Consider the following 18,091-nt stretch of genomic DNA (forward strand, 5'->3'; position numbering starts at 1 on the left):
TGTGTGTGTGTGTGTGTGTGTGTGTGTGTGTGTGTGTGTGTGTGTGTGTGTGTGTGTGTGTGTGTGTGTGTGTGTGTGTGCGTACAACACCCCCATCATCACCATCATCAGCACATCAGAGGTAGCTATCTAGACAGCAGCAAATCAAATCTCTGACAGAGATGACTTGCCTCAGTAGTTTCCTGTTTTGGTCTAGCTGTCTACAAGGACATTTAGTGAGAAAGCTTCTGCCCTGTTCAATTATTTCTCCAAGCTGCTGGTAAAATTTACCATATCAGCAAATTGCTGCTGTTGCTATCTGCTGCTGAGTGCTTTCGGAAGAGGTAGGGCGTCAATAGTAATGTATTTAAAACTCCTGATTATACTGCGTGTGTTCGTCATGAGTGATGCTGTGTTCACGATTTTCTACTTTGAGGGTGAAAAAGAGCGCCACCACGTGGTGGTCTCTGATGGAGGTGCCGGGTTTGGATTCTAGGTGCAGCTGTCCCAGAGTCCCAGTTTAAGGAGGCTGATAATGGCCCGCAGGAGACAGCGATACAGCATACACTTTATTACCACAGCAAACAGACAGACACACACACACACAGCAAACAGACAGGCACACACACACACACACACCGAACAGCCCGGCACACACACACACACACACAGCAACCAAAGAAGGGGAGACTAGTAGTCGTGTTAGTGGTTGTCTGTAGTTAACAGGGAGAAATTAAGATCATGTATTACACAGCAGTAATAGCAGGCTAATGAATTCTAACAATTCTAACAATGCTATGCTAGCAGTAGCACACAGCAGTAATAGCAGGCTAATGAACGATAACAACTCTAACAATGCTATGCTAGCAGTAGCACACAGCAGTAATAGCAGGCTAATGAACGATAACAATTCTAACAATGCTATGCTAGCAGTAGTAGACAGCAGTAATAGCAGGCTAATGAACGATAACAATTCTAACAATGCTATGCTAGCAGTAGTACAGAGCAGTAATAGCAGGCTAATGAACGATAACAATTCTAACAATGCTATGCTAGCAGTAGTACAGAGCAGTAATAGCAGGCTAATGAACGATAATAATTCTAACAATGCTATGCTAGCAGTAGCACACAGCAGTAATAGCAGGCTAATGAACGAAAATAATTCTAACAATGCTATGCTAGCAGTAGCACACAGCAGTAATAGCAGGCTAATGAATTCTAACAATTCTAACTATGCTATGCTCGCAGTAGTACAAAGCAGTAGTACACAGTGTAATGGGAGCTTAATAGCAGTATAGCAATACAGGCTATCAGTAGTAGCAGTAAAAAAAAAAATAGCAGTGCTATAGGCTATCCATAAAACAAATTCGATATAAGCAGCATCGAAATCACACCAGTGATGGCTAAGCAGTAGCATATAGTGGCTAATAGCACTGGGCTAATAGGCAGAACATGGCACACAATAGTCACACTATGTACAGGGGCTAGCAGAGGGGCTAGCATAGCATACTATATACAGGGCCAACTAGCATAGGCAACAGTGTTAAGCTAGCAGGAGTGTCGGTTGGGTTGCTGGTTCAGGCACCAGTGGCTGCTGGTCTGGCTTACAGTCTGCAGGTTGAGGTTGAGCAGGGTGGAGCAGCTCTGGTACTTGCTGGGCTGTGTGCAGCACTGGGGAGCACTGGACTGGCTGCAGCACTGGGGAGCACTGGGCTGGCTGCAGCACTGGGGAGCACTGGACTGGCTGCAGCACTGGGGAGCACTGGGCTGGCTGCAGCACTGGGGAGCACTGGGCTGTCTGCAGCACTGGAGAGCACTGGGCTGTCTGCAGCACTGGGGAGCACTGGGCTATCTGTAGCACTGGGGAGCACTGGGCTGGCTGCAGCACTGGGGAGCACTGGGCTATCTGTAGCACTGGGGAGCACTGGGCTGGCTGCAGCACTGGGGAGCACTGGGCTGTCTGCACCACTGGGGAGGACTGGGCTGTCTGCAGCACTGGCAATGGCTCGACTGGCTCAGGTGCTGCTTGTGTTAGCACCGGGTTGGGTGCGGAGTGGATCTTGGCCGGCTGCTGGAACAAACCGCTGTCTGGACCCGCTGTCTGGACCTGTTGTCTGGACCTGCTGTCTGGACTCACTGTCTGGACCCACTTTCTGGACCCTCTTTCTAGACCCGTTGTCTGGACCCTCTGTCTAGACCCGTTGTCTGGACTTGCTGTCTGGACCCACTTCCACTGTGTTCCATAATTTACAGACACCCATTATAACTTCCACATTTCAGCAGTCTTTCCAGTTCCTCTGCAACAGGCCGAGTCCTGTTATGGAGAGACAGGATACAAGGTTCCACCTTTGTGTCCCTCTCCGAAAGTGAATTGCCATTACCCTGTGGAAGCTGAATACCTTACTACAATCTATGTTCGACCAATTTGATTGTTTAATAAAAGTGTTAAAATCATAGTATACCTACTCTTTATTTCCTACATTTAAAATCAACACAAGTAATCGTGTTTAATGGTTACATGTTTAAGAAGTTTATTGCTTCTTATTTACCTAAGTATTCAGAGCCTTTGCTATGAGACTCAAAATTGAGCTCAGGTGCACCCTGTTTCCATTGATCATCCTTGAGATGATTCCACCTGTCGTAAATTCAATTGATTGGACATGATTTAGAAAAGCACACACCTGTCTATGTAAGGTCCCACATCTGGAGGAAACCTGGCACCATCAATGTGGTGAAGCATGATGGTGACAGCATCATGCTGTGGGGATGTTTTTCAGCGGCAGGGACTGGGAGAATAGTCAGGATCGAGGCAAAGATGAATGGAACAAGTTCAGACAGATCAGAAATTGGACCCTCTGTACCTTGGGAATGTATTCAGACCCCTTGTCTTTTTCCACATTTTGTTAGGTAGCGTCATAAGTCCCAGCACCAGAGAGAGGGTTCTGAGAAGTAGACTCACACGTTACAGCTAGCTACCCTGAAGACATTTGTAGCTAGCTAGATAGTCATTTGGCTAAAACCAAGTTTTACCGTGCTGATCATTGCTGCTCGGAGTGGCCAGCAGCATACCACAGTATACCATATCACTGCTGGGTTGCCTCTGAAGCTAAGCAGGGTTGGTCCTGGTCAGTCCCTGGATGGGAGACCAGATGCTGCTGGAAGTGGTGTTGGAGGGCCAGTAGGAGGTGCTCTTTCCTCTGGTCTATAAAATATCCCAATGCCCTAGGGCAGTGATTGGCCACCTAATCATCCCCAGCTTCCAATTTTCTCATTCATCCCCCTCCTGTTCCCTGTAACTATTCCCCAGGTCGTTACTTTAAATGAGGTTCTCAGTCTTACCTGGTAAAATAAGGGTTCACAAATATATTTCTGTCAGTGATGTTGAATCCAGCGTCCCCTGACTAGACACTGGTCTGCATCCCAGCACAGCGCTGACAATGTCGAACCACCGGTGTGTTTTGCGTGTCGGATCCACTTTTGTTGTTGTGGTCTTTTATCTTTTTATATTCTTGTTTGAGTTTCTTAATATATTCCCTGCACTTGTTTTATTCTCCGATGCATTCCCATCTCAGCTAATGTATCCAATATGTATCCAATCCCTTTTCATTCCTGATGGAAGAATCCAGTTGCCTCTGAATGTTGGAGCCCAGATGCATGTGAAATCATTGCGTGAGACCAATAATAGATGACTGCCATTTGCAGTGGCTATTTTAGCATGTAAATCTTGGTGGGGCAAGCTCCCCAAAACATGTGTTTGCCAAGGCAGCAGCTACTCTTTATGGGGGTCCGGCAAAATTAAGGCAGTTTATACAATTTAAAAAAAACATTACAATACATTCACAGATTTCACAACACACTATGTGCCCTCAGGCCCCTACTCCACCACTACCACATATCTACAATACAAAATCCATGTCTATGTGTGTGTATGTTATCGTGTGTGTGTTATCGTGTGTGTGTTATCGTGTGTGTGTGTGTGTTTGTGTGTGTGTGTGTGCGCATGTGTCTGTGCCTATGTTTGTGTTGCTTCACAGTCCCCGCTGTTCCAAAAGGTGTATTTTTCTCTGTTTTTTAAATCTAATTTTACTACTTGCATCAGTTGCTTGATGTGGAAGATAGTTCCATGTAGTCATGGCTCTATGTAGTACTGTGCGCCTCCCATTGTCTGTTCTGGACTTGGGGACTGTGAAGAGATCTCTTGTGGCATGTCTTGTGTGGTATGCATGGGTGTCCGAGCTGTGTGCCAGTAGTTTAAACAGACAGCTCGGTGCAGTCAACATGCCAATACCTCTCATAAATACAAGTAGTGATGAAGTCAATCTCTCCTCCACTTTGAGCGATGAGAGATTGACATGCATATTATTAATATTATCTCTCTGTGTACATTCAAGGGCCAGCCATGCTGCTCTGTTCTGAGCCAATTGCAATTTTCCTAAGTCTTTTTGTGGCACCTGACCACACGGCTGAACACTTTCTAGAAGGCTTAAATTGAAGATGTGGCAAATAGGAGTGGCAATATCGTCTGCTATTATCCTCAGTAATTTTCCATCCAGATTGTCAAACCCCGGTGGCTTGTCATTATTGATAGACAACAATAATTTTTTCATCTCTTCCACACTGACTTTACAGAATTCAAAAGTACAATTCTTGTCTTTCAAACTTTGGTCAGATATACTTGAATGTGTGGTGTCAACGTTTGTTGCTGGCATGTCATCCTTAAGTTTGCTTATCTTGCCAATGAAAAAGTAATTAAAGTAGTTGGCAATGTCAGTGGGCTTGGTGATGAGTGAGCCATCTGATTCAATGAAAGATGAAGCCGAGTTGGCATTTTTTCCACAAAGCTTTTTACTATCATTCAAATTTCGATGCTCGCCAGCAAAGCCACTAGACAACACAACAAAACACTAAACAATACATAATTGCCCTATAACGGTGACAAACGGTGCCCAAAAACTGTTCATTTCGATAAACCCGGAACAAAAATTATTTGGTTAGAAACTACACCTAGATCTGCCCACAAGAGATTACCAGCACCACCACCACAAATGGAGATGCATGGTGTTCATCACAGCCACCACAAGATGGCACTATTCCGTAACGTAAAACAGGCTACAGGCTCCCACTGAAGATATGTCTTGTTGACCTACATCAGATCTGAACATTGACACAGAAATAGAGGATCTGCATATTTATAAAGTCACCATTGAAGAGCTAGTCATTTATTTATTGACCCGAAAGAAGAGAGAGAGAGGGAGAGAGAGAGGGAGAGAGAGAGAGACATAGAGAGAGAGAGAGAGCCTGCTGTGAGGAGACCAGATGGTATTTCTGTCTGGGACTAGAGACAACAGACCACTATCCAAACCACAGAGAGACAATGATTCAATCCAAGGCCTACTGTTGTAGCTTACAGACCTATTCACAAAGCGTCTCAGAGTAGGAGTGTGCACCGCCCTATGAAACTCCCAATCACGGCCGGTTGTGATACAGCCTGGATATCATAGTTAATATAATTAATATGATTATATGGACAAGGGGTACCTGATTCTCTGGTAGTTGACCAATCACAAAAATTCCAATGAAATGGAATCAGAAATACAGTACCAGTCAAAAGTTTGGACACACCTACTCATTCCAGGGTTTTTCTTTATTTTTACAGTTTTCTACGTTGTGGAATAATAGTGAAGACATCAAAACTATGAAATAACACATATGTAATCATGTGCAAAGCTATCATCAAGGCAAAGGGTGGCTACTTTGAAAAACATGAAATATATTTTGATTTGTTTAACACTTTTTTGGTTACTACGTGATTCCATATGTGTTATTTCATAGTTTTGATGTCTTCACTATTATTCTACAATGTAGAAAATAGTTAAAAATGAAAACATTAAAAAAATAAAACCTTGAATGAGTAGGTGTGACCAAACGTTTGACTGGTAATGTATATCTTTCCTCTCCATTGCGAGTAGTAAAACATATTTTATGGTCCAGCGTATAACCTATGATAACAAGTGAATGGAGGCAGACTGGATTTGTGATTGTCTGCTGCTGTGCCGGTTGACGATGAGATAAGACCAATAACCTTGGCTTGCCGACATACCGTAGCTTTCATTGTCGCCCAGAAGGGATATGATTGTACTGTAAGAATCTTTGGTGTTTTCGTCCTCTAAAACAGGAATCTTATTCTGCCGGTGATAATCTATTATAATTATCTTCTATTGTGTGTTTAGTGTTGAATGATGTAACAATGAAATGGAAATGAAAGAATATGAGTTAGAGAGAAAGATAAAAAATATTGTTGTCCTTGTATGGTTTATAATGGACTCAATATAGAAACGTGTGAAAATGGTCTTTGACATTCTGCCAAATCTCAGGAGATACTGTTACACATGAGATTTTATGTAAGAATAATTTTGCATGTAAAAAAAAACCTCTGGTGTTTAATTACATTAAGAAATAATGCTTTTTTAAAAGTCATTTTATTACTAATAATTCACTTTCTCTAAGAAGTTCTCCGGGGTCATCTTTAATTTCATAAAAACTGTATATAACAATGCAGGGATTTTAGGCTTCTACATTTTATATCATTATGAAACTATTATTATAATACACTGCAGTAAAATCTAAGAGCAGCTGTTCTTTTTACCTTAATCAGGACGTGAACTCCTATGATTTATAATATATATCTTCCTTTATCTCCTTGTGTTTTATAAGACATAGAATACACAACAGAATCTAGATATCTAGAATCTAAATTCATAGAATCTAGTCCATGAGAATGAATAGAATCTAGTCCATGAAAATGAATAGAATCTAGTCCATGAGAAGGAATAGAATCTAGTCCATGAGAATGAATAGAATCTAGTCCATGAGAATGAATATAATCTAGTCCATGAGAAGGAATAGAATCTAGTCCATGAGAATGAATAGAATCTAGTCCATGAGAATAAATAGAATCTAGTCCATGAGAATGAATAGAATCTAGTCCATGAGAATGAATAGAATCTAGTCCGTGAGAATGAATAGAATCTAGTCCGTGAGAATGAATAGAATCTAGTCCATGAGAATGAATAGAATCTAGTCCGTGAGAATGAATAGAATCTAGTTCATGAGAATGAATAGAATCTAGTCCAGGAGAATGAATAGAATCTAGTTCATGAGAATGAATAGAACCTAGTTCATGAGAATGAATAGAATCTAGTCCAGGTGAATGAATAGAATCTAGTTCATGAGAATAGATTATATTACTGTTCTCTCTCCTCCCACTAGAATCTCCTCGGGAGGAGGGAAGTGTGTGTGTCAGCACCACCAGAAGTAGGTACCTCAGCCTTAGCCTAGCTGTAGCCCTAGCCAAGACAGTATTGATTGCATGGAAGTTTTTCTCACAGGCTCATAGCCAGCCTCTAATGCCTCTGTCAAACCTGGTTTACTCTGTGATCAGCCTGAGGAAACTCTAGTCTCTAATGTCTCTGTCAAACCTGGTTTACTCGGTGACCAGCCTGAGGAAACTCTAGCCTCTAATGTCTCTGTCAAACCTGGTTTACTCTGTGACCAGCCTGAGGAAACTCTAGCCTCTAATGTCTCTGTCAAACCTGGTTTACTCTGTGACCAGCCTGAGGAAACTCTAGCCTCTAATGTCTCTGTCAAACCTGGTTTACTCTGTGACCAGCCTGAGGAAACTCTAGTCTCTAATGTCTCTGTCAAACCTGGTTTACTCTGTGACCAGCCTGAGGAAACTCTAGCCTCTAATGTCTTTGTCAAACCTGGTTTACTCTGTGACCAGCCTGAGGAAACTCTAGTCTCTAATGTCTCTGTCAAACCTGGTTTACTCTGTGACCAGCCTGAGGAAACTCTAGCCTCTAATGTCTCTGTCAAACCTGGTTTACTCTGTGACCAGCCTGAAGAAACTCCAGCCTCTTGAATAGCAAGTAACTGTCTCAAAGCCATATAGGCTCTGGCCATCTATCTCAGTCCAACCTCTCACAACTATCTCACAAGTCTTATTAAAAATAAGTTCCCCTCAGGTAATAGTGCCAGTCAGGATAGACAATAAGTCATTGATGATGTGATGACAGTGGTAGACCCTAAGGATGAATGATAATCTTATACCAAGGAAAATTGACATGATTTTGTATTGTTATTTTCAAAAGACTGGCCATTTATAGAGACAATTTAGCCTAAATTCAGAACCAGGTCAGCTGTGTCCGTGCAAAGGGGGTGAAGAGAAGGAACCACTGCCATCACCGGACCTCCCCTCCGGTTCGTTACCATGACAACAGCCACGGATGAGGAGCATGCGGAGGGGACGGTACTCGGTACAGGTGTTGTTGTGGTTTCCGCATCGCTTTAGATATCGCTGCTGTGATGACTGTAGTCTACTGGGCATGGATGGTAGCTGCGAGAACACCTACGCAATCCCACCATAATTTCCCTATTCGGTAACCTTGCTTTTACGAAATACGGAATAGTATTTACGGGGGGGTGGGGGAATAATAATCAACAAACAAACGACACTATGGTGCATCACTCGGGCTCCATACAGTCCTTCAAGCAGCAGAAAGGTTAGTAGTTGCAGGTTCTGTGTGTTTAGTTTGGATTAGGCGAGTCGTGTCACTGAAATATTTATGGTCGAAGTGAAGTTTTTGTACCTTGTTTACGAGTTTTTGGAATTCAATTATTTTTTGAAACGACAAGCAGTCACGAGCGTGCACCTTCATTGCCCGCGCGCTGTGATAAAACGGTCGCGTGGATGGGTGCCGCAGAGTTAACGGTTCTCTAAACATGTAAAATATATGTTTCCATTCGTTGTCATTTGACCATTGTAATGCATTGACTTTTGATGAACAATATAATTTCTATCTATGTAGCATGATATTCATAAAAAGTTGCCTTTAAAAAAAATCTGTTCGCGCCCATAAACCAGCTACATTTCATCGTTAGTTTCACTATTTTCATGGCCCGTTATCATCGATCTGACTTTGGTTTTATAGCCTACAGACACCTACTTTCTACCAGCCTTATTGATTTTTTTTTTTTATTGGACAAAATGAGCCCCAAAACTGTTAAAAATAAACACCTTCGGTGCCTTTTATTTGATCATAATTATGTGATTTAAATCACGATACATTTATGGCAATGTAGGATACATTTATGACACCCGCTTTGTGTTCCAAAATCATTTTTTTGAACTAATTGCAATCTCAAATATCTTTACTTTGAAAGTTAAAAGGCAGAATTATTAACACATGGATACTGTTTAAATTATTTGTTGTTAGGCTATAAATATATATAAATATATAAATGTCTCAAGGAAAATGAGATTAAATTCAAGTAGCACTGAATTGCAGTTTTACAATTGGCACATAAATATCTTGCATCATCAAGAAACAGGGATAGGCTATTTCCCATAAAGGTAAAGTGGGTTGTCTCTGTGTGTACATCCTAAATGGTACCCTATTGCCTATTTATAGTATGCACTAGAGCCTTGTGGGCTCTGGTCAAAAGTAGTGCATTAAAAAGGAAATGGGGTTCCATTTTGGATAAAGCCTGTGTAAAATATATTTAAAAAAACGCTGTGTGTGGAAATAGCAACAGCACCACTCAAGCTATTTTGCTCTGTGGTGAGTGAATTATTCAGGAGAGAGTATGAGAGGGGAGATGTCTGGTCGCATCCCCCATAGAGGCCCTGGCCAGAAGTAGCACAGTATATAATAGGGAATAGGGTGTCATAGGGCCCTGGTCTAAAGTAGTGCACTATATAGGGAATAGGGTGCTATAGGGCCCTGGTCTAAAGTAGTGCACTATATAGGGAATAGGGTGCCATAGGGCTCTGGTCCAAAGTTTGAGTTTATTTTATTTTTTACAGGGACAGTGCACATTAATCAACGTTTCAGTAAAAGTGCCGGTTTTAGCCAGCCGGCTAATTTTCAACCGCAGTCCCTGGGCAGGTTATTAAAAACAATTACAATATAGACAATCATTGAGCAGTGAGCACACGCAGAGCAACATAGGACAAGCAAGACGTAGCATACAGACAGAGCAACATAGGACAAGCAAGACGTAGCATACAGACAGAGCAACATAGGACAAGCAAGACGTAGCATACAGACAGAGCAACATAGGACAAGCAAGACGTAGCATACAGACAGAGCAACATAGGACAAGCAAGACGTAGCATACAGACAGAGCAACATAGGACAAGCAAGACGTAGCATACAGACAGAGCAACATAGGACAAGCAAGACATAGCATACAGACAGAGCAACATAGGACAAGCAGGACATAGCATACAGACAGAGCAACATAGGACAAGCAAGACATAGCATACAGACAGAGCAACATAGGACAAGCAAGACGTAGCATACAGACAGAGCAACATAGGACAAGCAAGACGTAGCATACAGACAGAGCAACATAGGACAAGCAAGACGTAGCATACAGACAGAGCAACATAGGACAAGCAAGACGTAGCATACAGACAGAGCAACATAGGACAAGCAAGACGTAGCATACAGACAGAGCAACATAGGACAAGCAAGACGTAGCATACAGACAGAGCAACATAGGACAAGCAAGACGTAGCATACAGACAGAGCAACATAGGACAAGCAAGACGTAGCATACAGACAGAGCAACATAGGACAAGCAAGACGTAGCATAGACAGAGCAACATAGGACAAGCAAGACATAGCATACAGACAGAGCAACATAGGACAAGCAAGACGTAGCATACAGACAGAGCAACATAGGACAAGCAAGACGTAGCATACAGACAGAGCAACATAGGACAAGCAAGACGTAGCATACAGACAGAGCAACATAGGACAAGCAAGACGTAGCATACAGACAGAGCAACATAGGACAAGCAAGACGTAGCATACAGACAGAGCAACACAGGACAAGCAAGACGTAGCATACAGACAGAGCAACATAGGACAAGCAAGACGTAGCATACAGACAGAGCAACATAGGACAAGCAAGACATAGCATACAGACAGAGCAACATAGAACAAGCAAGACGTAGCATACAGACAGAGCAACATAGAACAAGCAAGACATAGCATACAGACAGAGCAACATAGAACAAAAAGCAGCAAGACAAAATTCATAAAAGCAACAAAGTGTTTCCACACCTCACAAGCTACAGACAACATGGAAAGCGGCAATACACAGCTAGGGATTATGTTCACAAATCTGATTGACCTTTAGTAATAGTGCAACTGTTCTGGCTGCGGCTATGGAACCCTGACCTGTTCACCGGACGTGCTACCTGTCCCAGACCTGCTGTTTTCAACCCTCTAGAGACAGCAGGAATGGTAGACATACTCTCAATGATCGGCTATGAAAAGCCAACTGACATTTACTCCTGAGGTGCTGACTTGCTGCACCCTCGACAACTACTGTGATTATTATTATTTGACCATGCTGGTCATTTATGAACATTTGAACATCTTGGCTATGTTCTGTTATAATCTCCACCCGGCACAGCCAGATGAGGACTGGCCACCCCTCATAGCCTGGTTCCTCTAGGTTTCTTCCTAGGTTTTTGCCTTTCTAGGGAGTTTTTCCTAGCCACCGTGCTTCTACACCTGCATTGCTTGCTGTTTGGGGCTTTAGGCTGGGTTTCTGTACAGCACTTTGAGATATCAGCTGATGTAAGAAGGGCTATATAAATACATTTGATTTGATTTGATATAGGGAATAGGGTTCGATTTGGGATGCAGCCCGAGGGAATCTCTGTCCCCCTCTAAATGTAATGGAAAACAATTGTAATATGAGAGGCAGTGTTAACCTCCAGCAACCCTCCAATGTATGCCTGTCAGTGTCCTATAGGCATTTAACATGTAACATATGACAATGTTGTGACCATGATTGAATACTGCCAAAATTGTCTGTCTGTCTTGATAGAGCTTGTGTCGTACCTAGCTACCCTAAAGTGGCAATCAGCAGTAGAAACGATAACAAAGTGGCCTCCCCCGCCCCTGTTTTGGTAAAAAGCTGAGGGATGGAGGCTGGAGAAATGTAACCACTCTCAAAATTCATAGACAGAGCTATGGATGTAACGAATGACCATCCATTATATCAACATTATAGTTTTAACCATGTTTAACCATATATACGGTTTGTTTACATTTTCTTTGTTTACAAACATTGGAGTAAAACCAGCTAAATATTTAGGGTTCTGATGGAGTATGACCGTTGAACTAAAGCTCACGAGGCCTTTTATAAGTTATATTCTTCAACAATCAATGGGTACATATCATTAGTTTATAAGACCAAAAATGGATGTCGCAACTGCTGGTTGCCCCTTTAAGATGGATGCACTAACTGTAAGTCGGTCTGGATAAGAGCGTCTACTAAATGACTAAAATATACATTTAAATCAGTTTGGATTCCAGGCTAATTTTGAAGGGGGAACGGTCCATGGGGGTCCTGTAGTGTGAGGCATTAATTCATCATGACCACAGGGAACCTTGTACAGAGACAGAAGATAGGCCCAGAGGTGTAGCCATCCCACATAATATGTTTCATTTCCAATATAGTGCAATGTTCCTACATCCAGTCTTCTGTCGCAAAGTTAGATTTGTCAACTTGTCTTGACTAGCAGATATTGTACAGCACGCCGGATCGCCTCATTGCGAAGTGAATTATGGGCAATATTTGGCGCATTTGTCCCTGGCGGTGAGCGGGGGGTGTAATGTGCATCCACAGGAATATTCATTGACTCATTTATCTGCTTCTTCCCCTCTCCTGACTGGCGATGTGTCCTAAATGGCACCCTATTCCCTGTGCGGGCCCTGGTCATAAGTAGTGCACTATGTAGGGAGTATAGTGCCATAAAGATGCAGACAAGAGTTTATGGCCCAATATTGATTGTGTAATGTATGTACGACTGACTCTTTAAAGAACATTAGCACAACTCTAATGATATCTGTTTAATTATTTAACATGTCTCTTCTGTTTTTGTCTGTATCTAAACTTAACAGAATTGTCTAATACATGGTGAGGGGGGTTAGAGCACGAGACAGAGAGACAGAGACAGAGAGACAGAGAGAGAGAGACAGAGAGATAGAGACAGATAGAGACAGGGAGACTGACAGATAGAGACAGAGAGACTGACAGGAAGAGACAGAGACGGATAGACAGAGAGAGACAGAGAGAGAGAGACAGATAGAGACAAAGAGACTGACAGATAGAGACAGAGACGGATAGACAGAGAGAGACAGAGAGAGAGAGACGGATAGAGACAGAGAGATTGACAGATAGAGACGGAGAGACAGAGAGAGACAGAGAGATACAGAGAGCGAGAGACAGAGAGATACAGAGAGCGAGAGACAGAGAGATACAGAGATTGGAGAGAGACAGACTGAGAGACACAGATAGAGACAGAGAGAGACAGACAGTGATAGAGACATTGAGATAAAGGGAGACAGAATGTGAGAGAGAGAGGGAGAGAGGGAGAGAGACAGCAGAAGGAGATGGACACAGACAGGTAGGGAGACACACAGACAGACAAGCAGGCAGACAGACAGACACCTACAGTGTTGTAACATGACACATTACGTGGCTCTCCTCTGTAATTAGGATATAGCAGTATTATTACTGTATTATGTATTATATTGGTGTATCTGTGTATCTTTATCAGTGTATCGGTCTCAGCAGAGAGGATGTAGTATGACTGAGGTGTGTGTGTGTGTGTGTGTGTGGTACAAGATAATGTATCAGAGATAATGTGTGTGTGTGGCTGTGTGTGTGGCTGTGTGTGTGTGTGCATGGTATCAGATAGGGCTGCACGATATGGGCAAGAAATCTAATTGCGATTTTACATATATACAGAACCAGTCAAAGGTTTTGGACAAGCCTACTCATTCAAGTTTTTTTTTCATTTTTAACTATTCTACATTGTAGAATAATAGTGAAGACATCAACACTATGAAATAACACATATGGAATCACGTAGTAACCAAAAAAGTGTTCAACAAATCAAAATATATTTTAATATTTTAGATTCTTCCAAGTAGCCACCCTTTGGCTTGATGACATCTTTGCACTCTCTTTGTCCATTTACATGGAAATTCATTTTGTGAAGTCAGCATACAAATATACAAAAACAATAGACCATAATAGATATATATTATTCACCATATTATGTTGGTATACTGATTCCCAGTAGTCCTGTACCATGTTATGTTGTTATGCTGATTCCCAGTAGTCCTGTACCATGTTATGTTGTTATACTGATTCCCTGTAGTCATGTACCATGTTATGTTGTTATACTGATTCCCAGTAGTCCTGCACCATGTTATGCTGATTCCCTGTAGTCCTGCACCATGTTATACTGATTCCCAGTAGTCCTGCACCATGTTATGCTGATTCCCTGTAGTCCTGCACCATGTTATACTGATTCCCAGTAGTCCTGCACCATGTTATGCTGATTCCCTGTAGTCCTGCACCATGTTATGTTGTTATGCTGATTCCCAGTAGTCCTGTAACATGTTATGTTGGTATACTGATTCCCAGTAGTCCTGCACCATGTTATGTTGGTATACTGATTCCGAGTAGTCCTGCACCATGTTATGTTGTTATGCTGATTCCCTGTAGTCCTGCACCATGTTATGTTGTTATGCTGATTCCCAGTAGTCCTGCACCATGTTATGTTGTTATGCTGATTCCCAGTAGTCCTGCACCATGTTATGTTGTTATGCTGATTCCCAGTAGTCCTGCACCATGTTATGTTGTTATGCTGATTCCCAGTAGTCCTGCACCATGTTATGTTGTTATGCTGATTCCCAGTAGTCCTGCACCATGTTATGTTGTTATGCTGATTCCCAGTAGTCCTGCACCATGTTATGTTGTTATACTGATTCCCAGTAGTCCTGTACCATGTTATGTTGTTATGCTGATTCCCAGTAGTCATGTACCATGTTATGTTGGTATACTGATTCCCAGTAGTCCTGCACCATGTTATGTTGTTATGCTGATTCCCAGTAGTCCTGCACCATGTTATGCTGATTCCCTGTAGTCCTGCACCATGTTATACTGATTCCCAGTAGTCCTGTACCATGTTATGTTGTTATGCTGATTCCCTGTAGTCCTGTACCATGTTATGCTGATTCCCAATAGTCCTGTACCATGTTATGTTGTTATACTGATTCGCAGTAGTCCTGCACCATGTTATGCTGATTCCCAGTAGTCCTGTACCATGTTATGTTGTTATGCTGATTCCCAGTAGTCCTGTACCATGTTATGTTGTTATACTGATTCCCTGTAGTCCTGCACCATGTTATGTTGTTATACTGATTCCCTGTAGTCCTGTACCATGTTATGTTGTTATGCTGATTCCCAGTAGTCATGTACCATGTTATGTTGTTATGCTGATTCCCAGTAGTCCTGTACCATGTTATGTTGTTATGCTGATTCCCAGTAGTCCTGTACCATGTTATGTTGTTATGCTGATTCCCAGTAGTCATGTACCATGTTATGTTGGTATACTGATTCCCAGTAGTCCTGTACCATGTTATGTTGTTATGCTGATTCCCAGTAGTCCTGCACCATGTTATGCTGATTCCCAGTAGTCCTGTACCATGTTATGTTGTTATGCTGATTCCCAGTTGTCCTGCACCATGTTATGCTGATTCCCAGTAGTCCTGTACCATGTTATGTTGTTATGCTGATTCCCAGTAGTCCTGTACCATGTTATGTTGTTATACTGATTCCCAGTAGTCCTGCACCATGTTATGTTGTTATACTGATTCCCAGTAGTCCTGCACCATGTTATGTTGTTATGCTGATTCCCAGTAGTCCTGTACCATGTTATGTTGTTATGCTGATTCCCAGTAGTCCTGTACCATGTTATGTTGTTATGCTGATTCCCTGTAGTCCTGTACCATGTTATGTTGTTATACTGAATCCCAGTAGTCCTGTAACATGTTATGTTGTTATGCTGATTCCCAGTAGTCCTGCACCATGTTATGTTGTTATGCTGATTCCCTGTAGTCCTGTACCATGTTATGTTGTTATGCTGATTCCCTGTAGTCCTGCACCATGTTATACTGATTCCCAGTAGTCCTGTACCATGTTATGTTGTTATACTGATTCCCAGTAGTCCTGCACCATGTTATGCTGATTCCCTGTAGTCCTGCACCATGTTATGTTGTTATGCTGATTCCCTGTAGTCCTGCACCATGTTATGTTGTTATGCTGATTCCCAGTAGTCCTGCACCATGTTATGTTGTTATGCTGATTCCCAGTAGTCCTGCACCATGTTATGTTGTTATGCTGATTCCCTGTAGTCCTGCACCATGTTATGTTGTTATGCTGATTCCCAGTAGTCCTGCACCATGTTATGTTGTTATACTGATTCCCAGTAGTCCTGTACCATGTTATGTTGTTATACTGATTCCCAGTAGTCCTGTACCATGTTATGTTGTTATGCTGATTCCCAGTAGTCATGTACCATGTTATGTTGGTATACTGATTCCCAGTAGTCCTGCACCATGTTATGTTGTTATGCTGATTCCCAGTAGTCCTGCACCATGTTATGCTGATTCCCTGTAGTCCTGCACCATGTTATACTGATTCCCAGTAGTCCTGTACCATGTTATGTTGTTATGCTGATTCCCAGTAGTCCTGTACCATGTTATGTTGTTATACTGATTCCCAGTAGTCCTGCACCATGTTATGCTGATTCCCAGTAGTCCTGTACCATGTTATGTTGTTATGCTGATTCCCAGTAGTCCTGTACCATGTTATGTTGTTATACTGATTCCCTGTAGTCCTGTACCATGTTATGTTGTTATGCTGATTCCCAGTAGTCATGTACCATGTTATGTTGTTATACTGATTCCCAGTAGTCCTGTACCATGTTATGTTGTTATGCTGATTCCCAGTAGTCCTGTACCATGTTATGTTGTTATGCTGATTCCCAGTAGTCCTGCACCATGTTATGTTGTTATGCTGATTCCCTGTAGTCCTACACCAGGTTATGTTGTTATGCTGATTCCCAGTAGTCCTGTACCATGTTATGTTGTTATGCTGATTCCCAGTAGTCCTGTACCATGTTATGTTGTTATGCTGATTCCCTGTAGTCCTGTACCATGTTATGTTGTTATACTGATTCCCAGTAGTCCTGTAACATGTTATGTTGTTATGCTGATTCCCAGTAGTCCTGCACCATGTTATGTTGTTATGCTGATTCCCAGTAGTCCTGTACCATGTTATGTTGTTATGCTGATTCCCAGTAGTCCTGTACCATGTTATGTTGTTATGCTGATTCCCAGTAGTCCTGCACCATGTTATGTTGTTATGCTGATTCCCTGTAGTCCTACACCAGGTTATGTTGTTATGCTGATTCCCAGTAGTCCTGTACCATGTTATGTTGTTATGCTGATTCCCAGTAGTCCTGTACCATGTTATGTTGTTATGCTGATTCCCTGTAGTCCTGTACCATGTTATGTTGTTATACTGATTCCCAGTAGTCCTGCACCATGTTATGTTGTTATGCTGATTCCCTGTAGTCCTGTACCATGTTATGTTGTTATACTGATTCCCAGTAGTCCTGCACCATGTTATGTTGTTATACTGATTCCCAGTAGTCCTGTAACATGTTATGTTGTTATACTGATTCCCTGTAGTCCTGCACCATGTTATGTTGTTATGCTGATTCCCTGTAGTCCTGTACCATGTTATGTTGTTATGCTGATTCCCAGTAGTCCTGCACCATGTTATGTTGTTATGCTGATTCCCAGTAGTCCTGTACCATGTTATGTTGTTATACTGATTCCCAGTAGTCCTGCACCATGTTATGTTGTTATACTGATTCCCAGTAGTCCTGCACCATGTTATGTTGTTATACTGATTCCCAGTAGTCCTGCACCATGTTATGTTGTTATGCTGATTCCCAGTAGTCCTGCACCATGTTATGTTGTTATGCTGATTCCCAGTAGTCCTGCACCATGTTATGTTGTTATGCTGATTCCCTGTAGTCCTGCACCATGTTATGTTGGTATACTGATTCCCTGTAGTCCTGCACCATGTTATGCTGATTCCCAGTAGTCCTGCACCATGTTATGTTGTTATGCTGATTCCCAGTAGTCCTGCACCATGTTATGTT

The 18,091-nt window shown here is 42.2% G+C and overlaps 1 protein-coding gene across 1 annotated transcript in view; it reads left to right on the forward strand.

Annotated features, from left to right (window-relative positions):
* The first annotated feature begins 8,203 nt into the window (after positions 1-8,203).
* ano3 (anoctamin 3) overlaps positions 8,204-18,091 on the forward strand; it is a 126,035-nt gene continuing 116,147 nt past the window's right edge. The window contains exon 1 of the mRNA XM_055922023.1: positions 8,204-8,540. Coding sequence (XP_055777998.1) covers positions 8,495-8,540 — 46 coding nt within the window. The 5' untranslated portion in view covers positions 8,204-8,494. The remainder of the gene's footprint in view (positions 8,541-18,091) is intronic.

This window comes from Salvelinus fontinalis, chromosome 5 (genome assembly GCF_029448725.1).
Source record: "Salvelinus fontinalis isolate EN_2023a chromosome 5, ASM2944872v1, whole genome shotgun sequence".
Lineage (NCBI taxonomy): Eukaryota > Metazoa > Chordata > Actinopteri > Salmoniformes > Salmonidae > Salvelinus > Salvelinus fontinalis.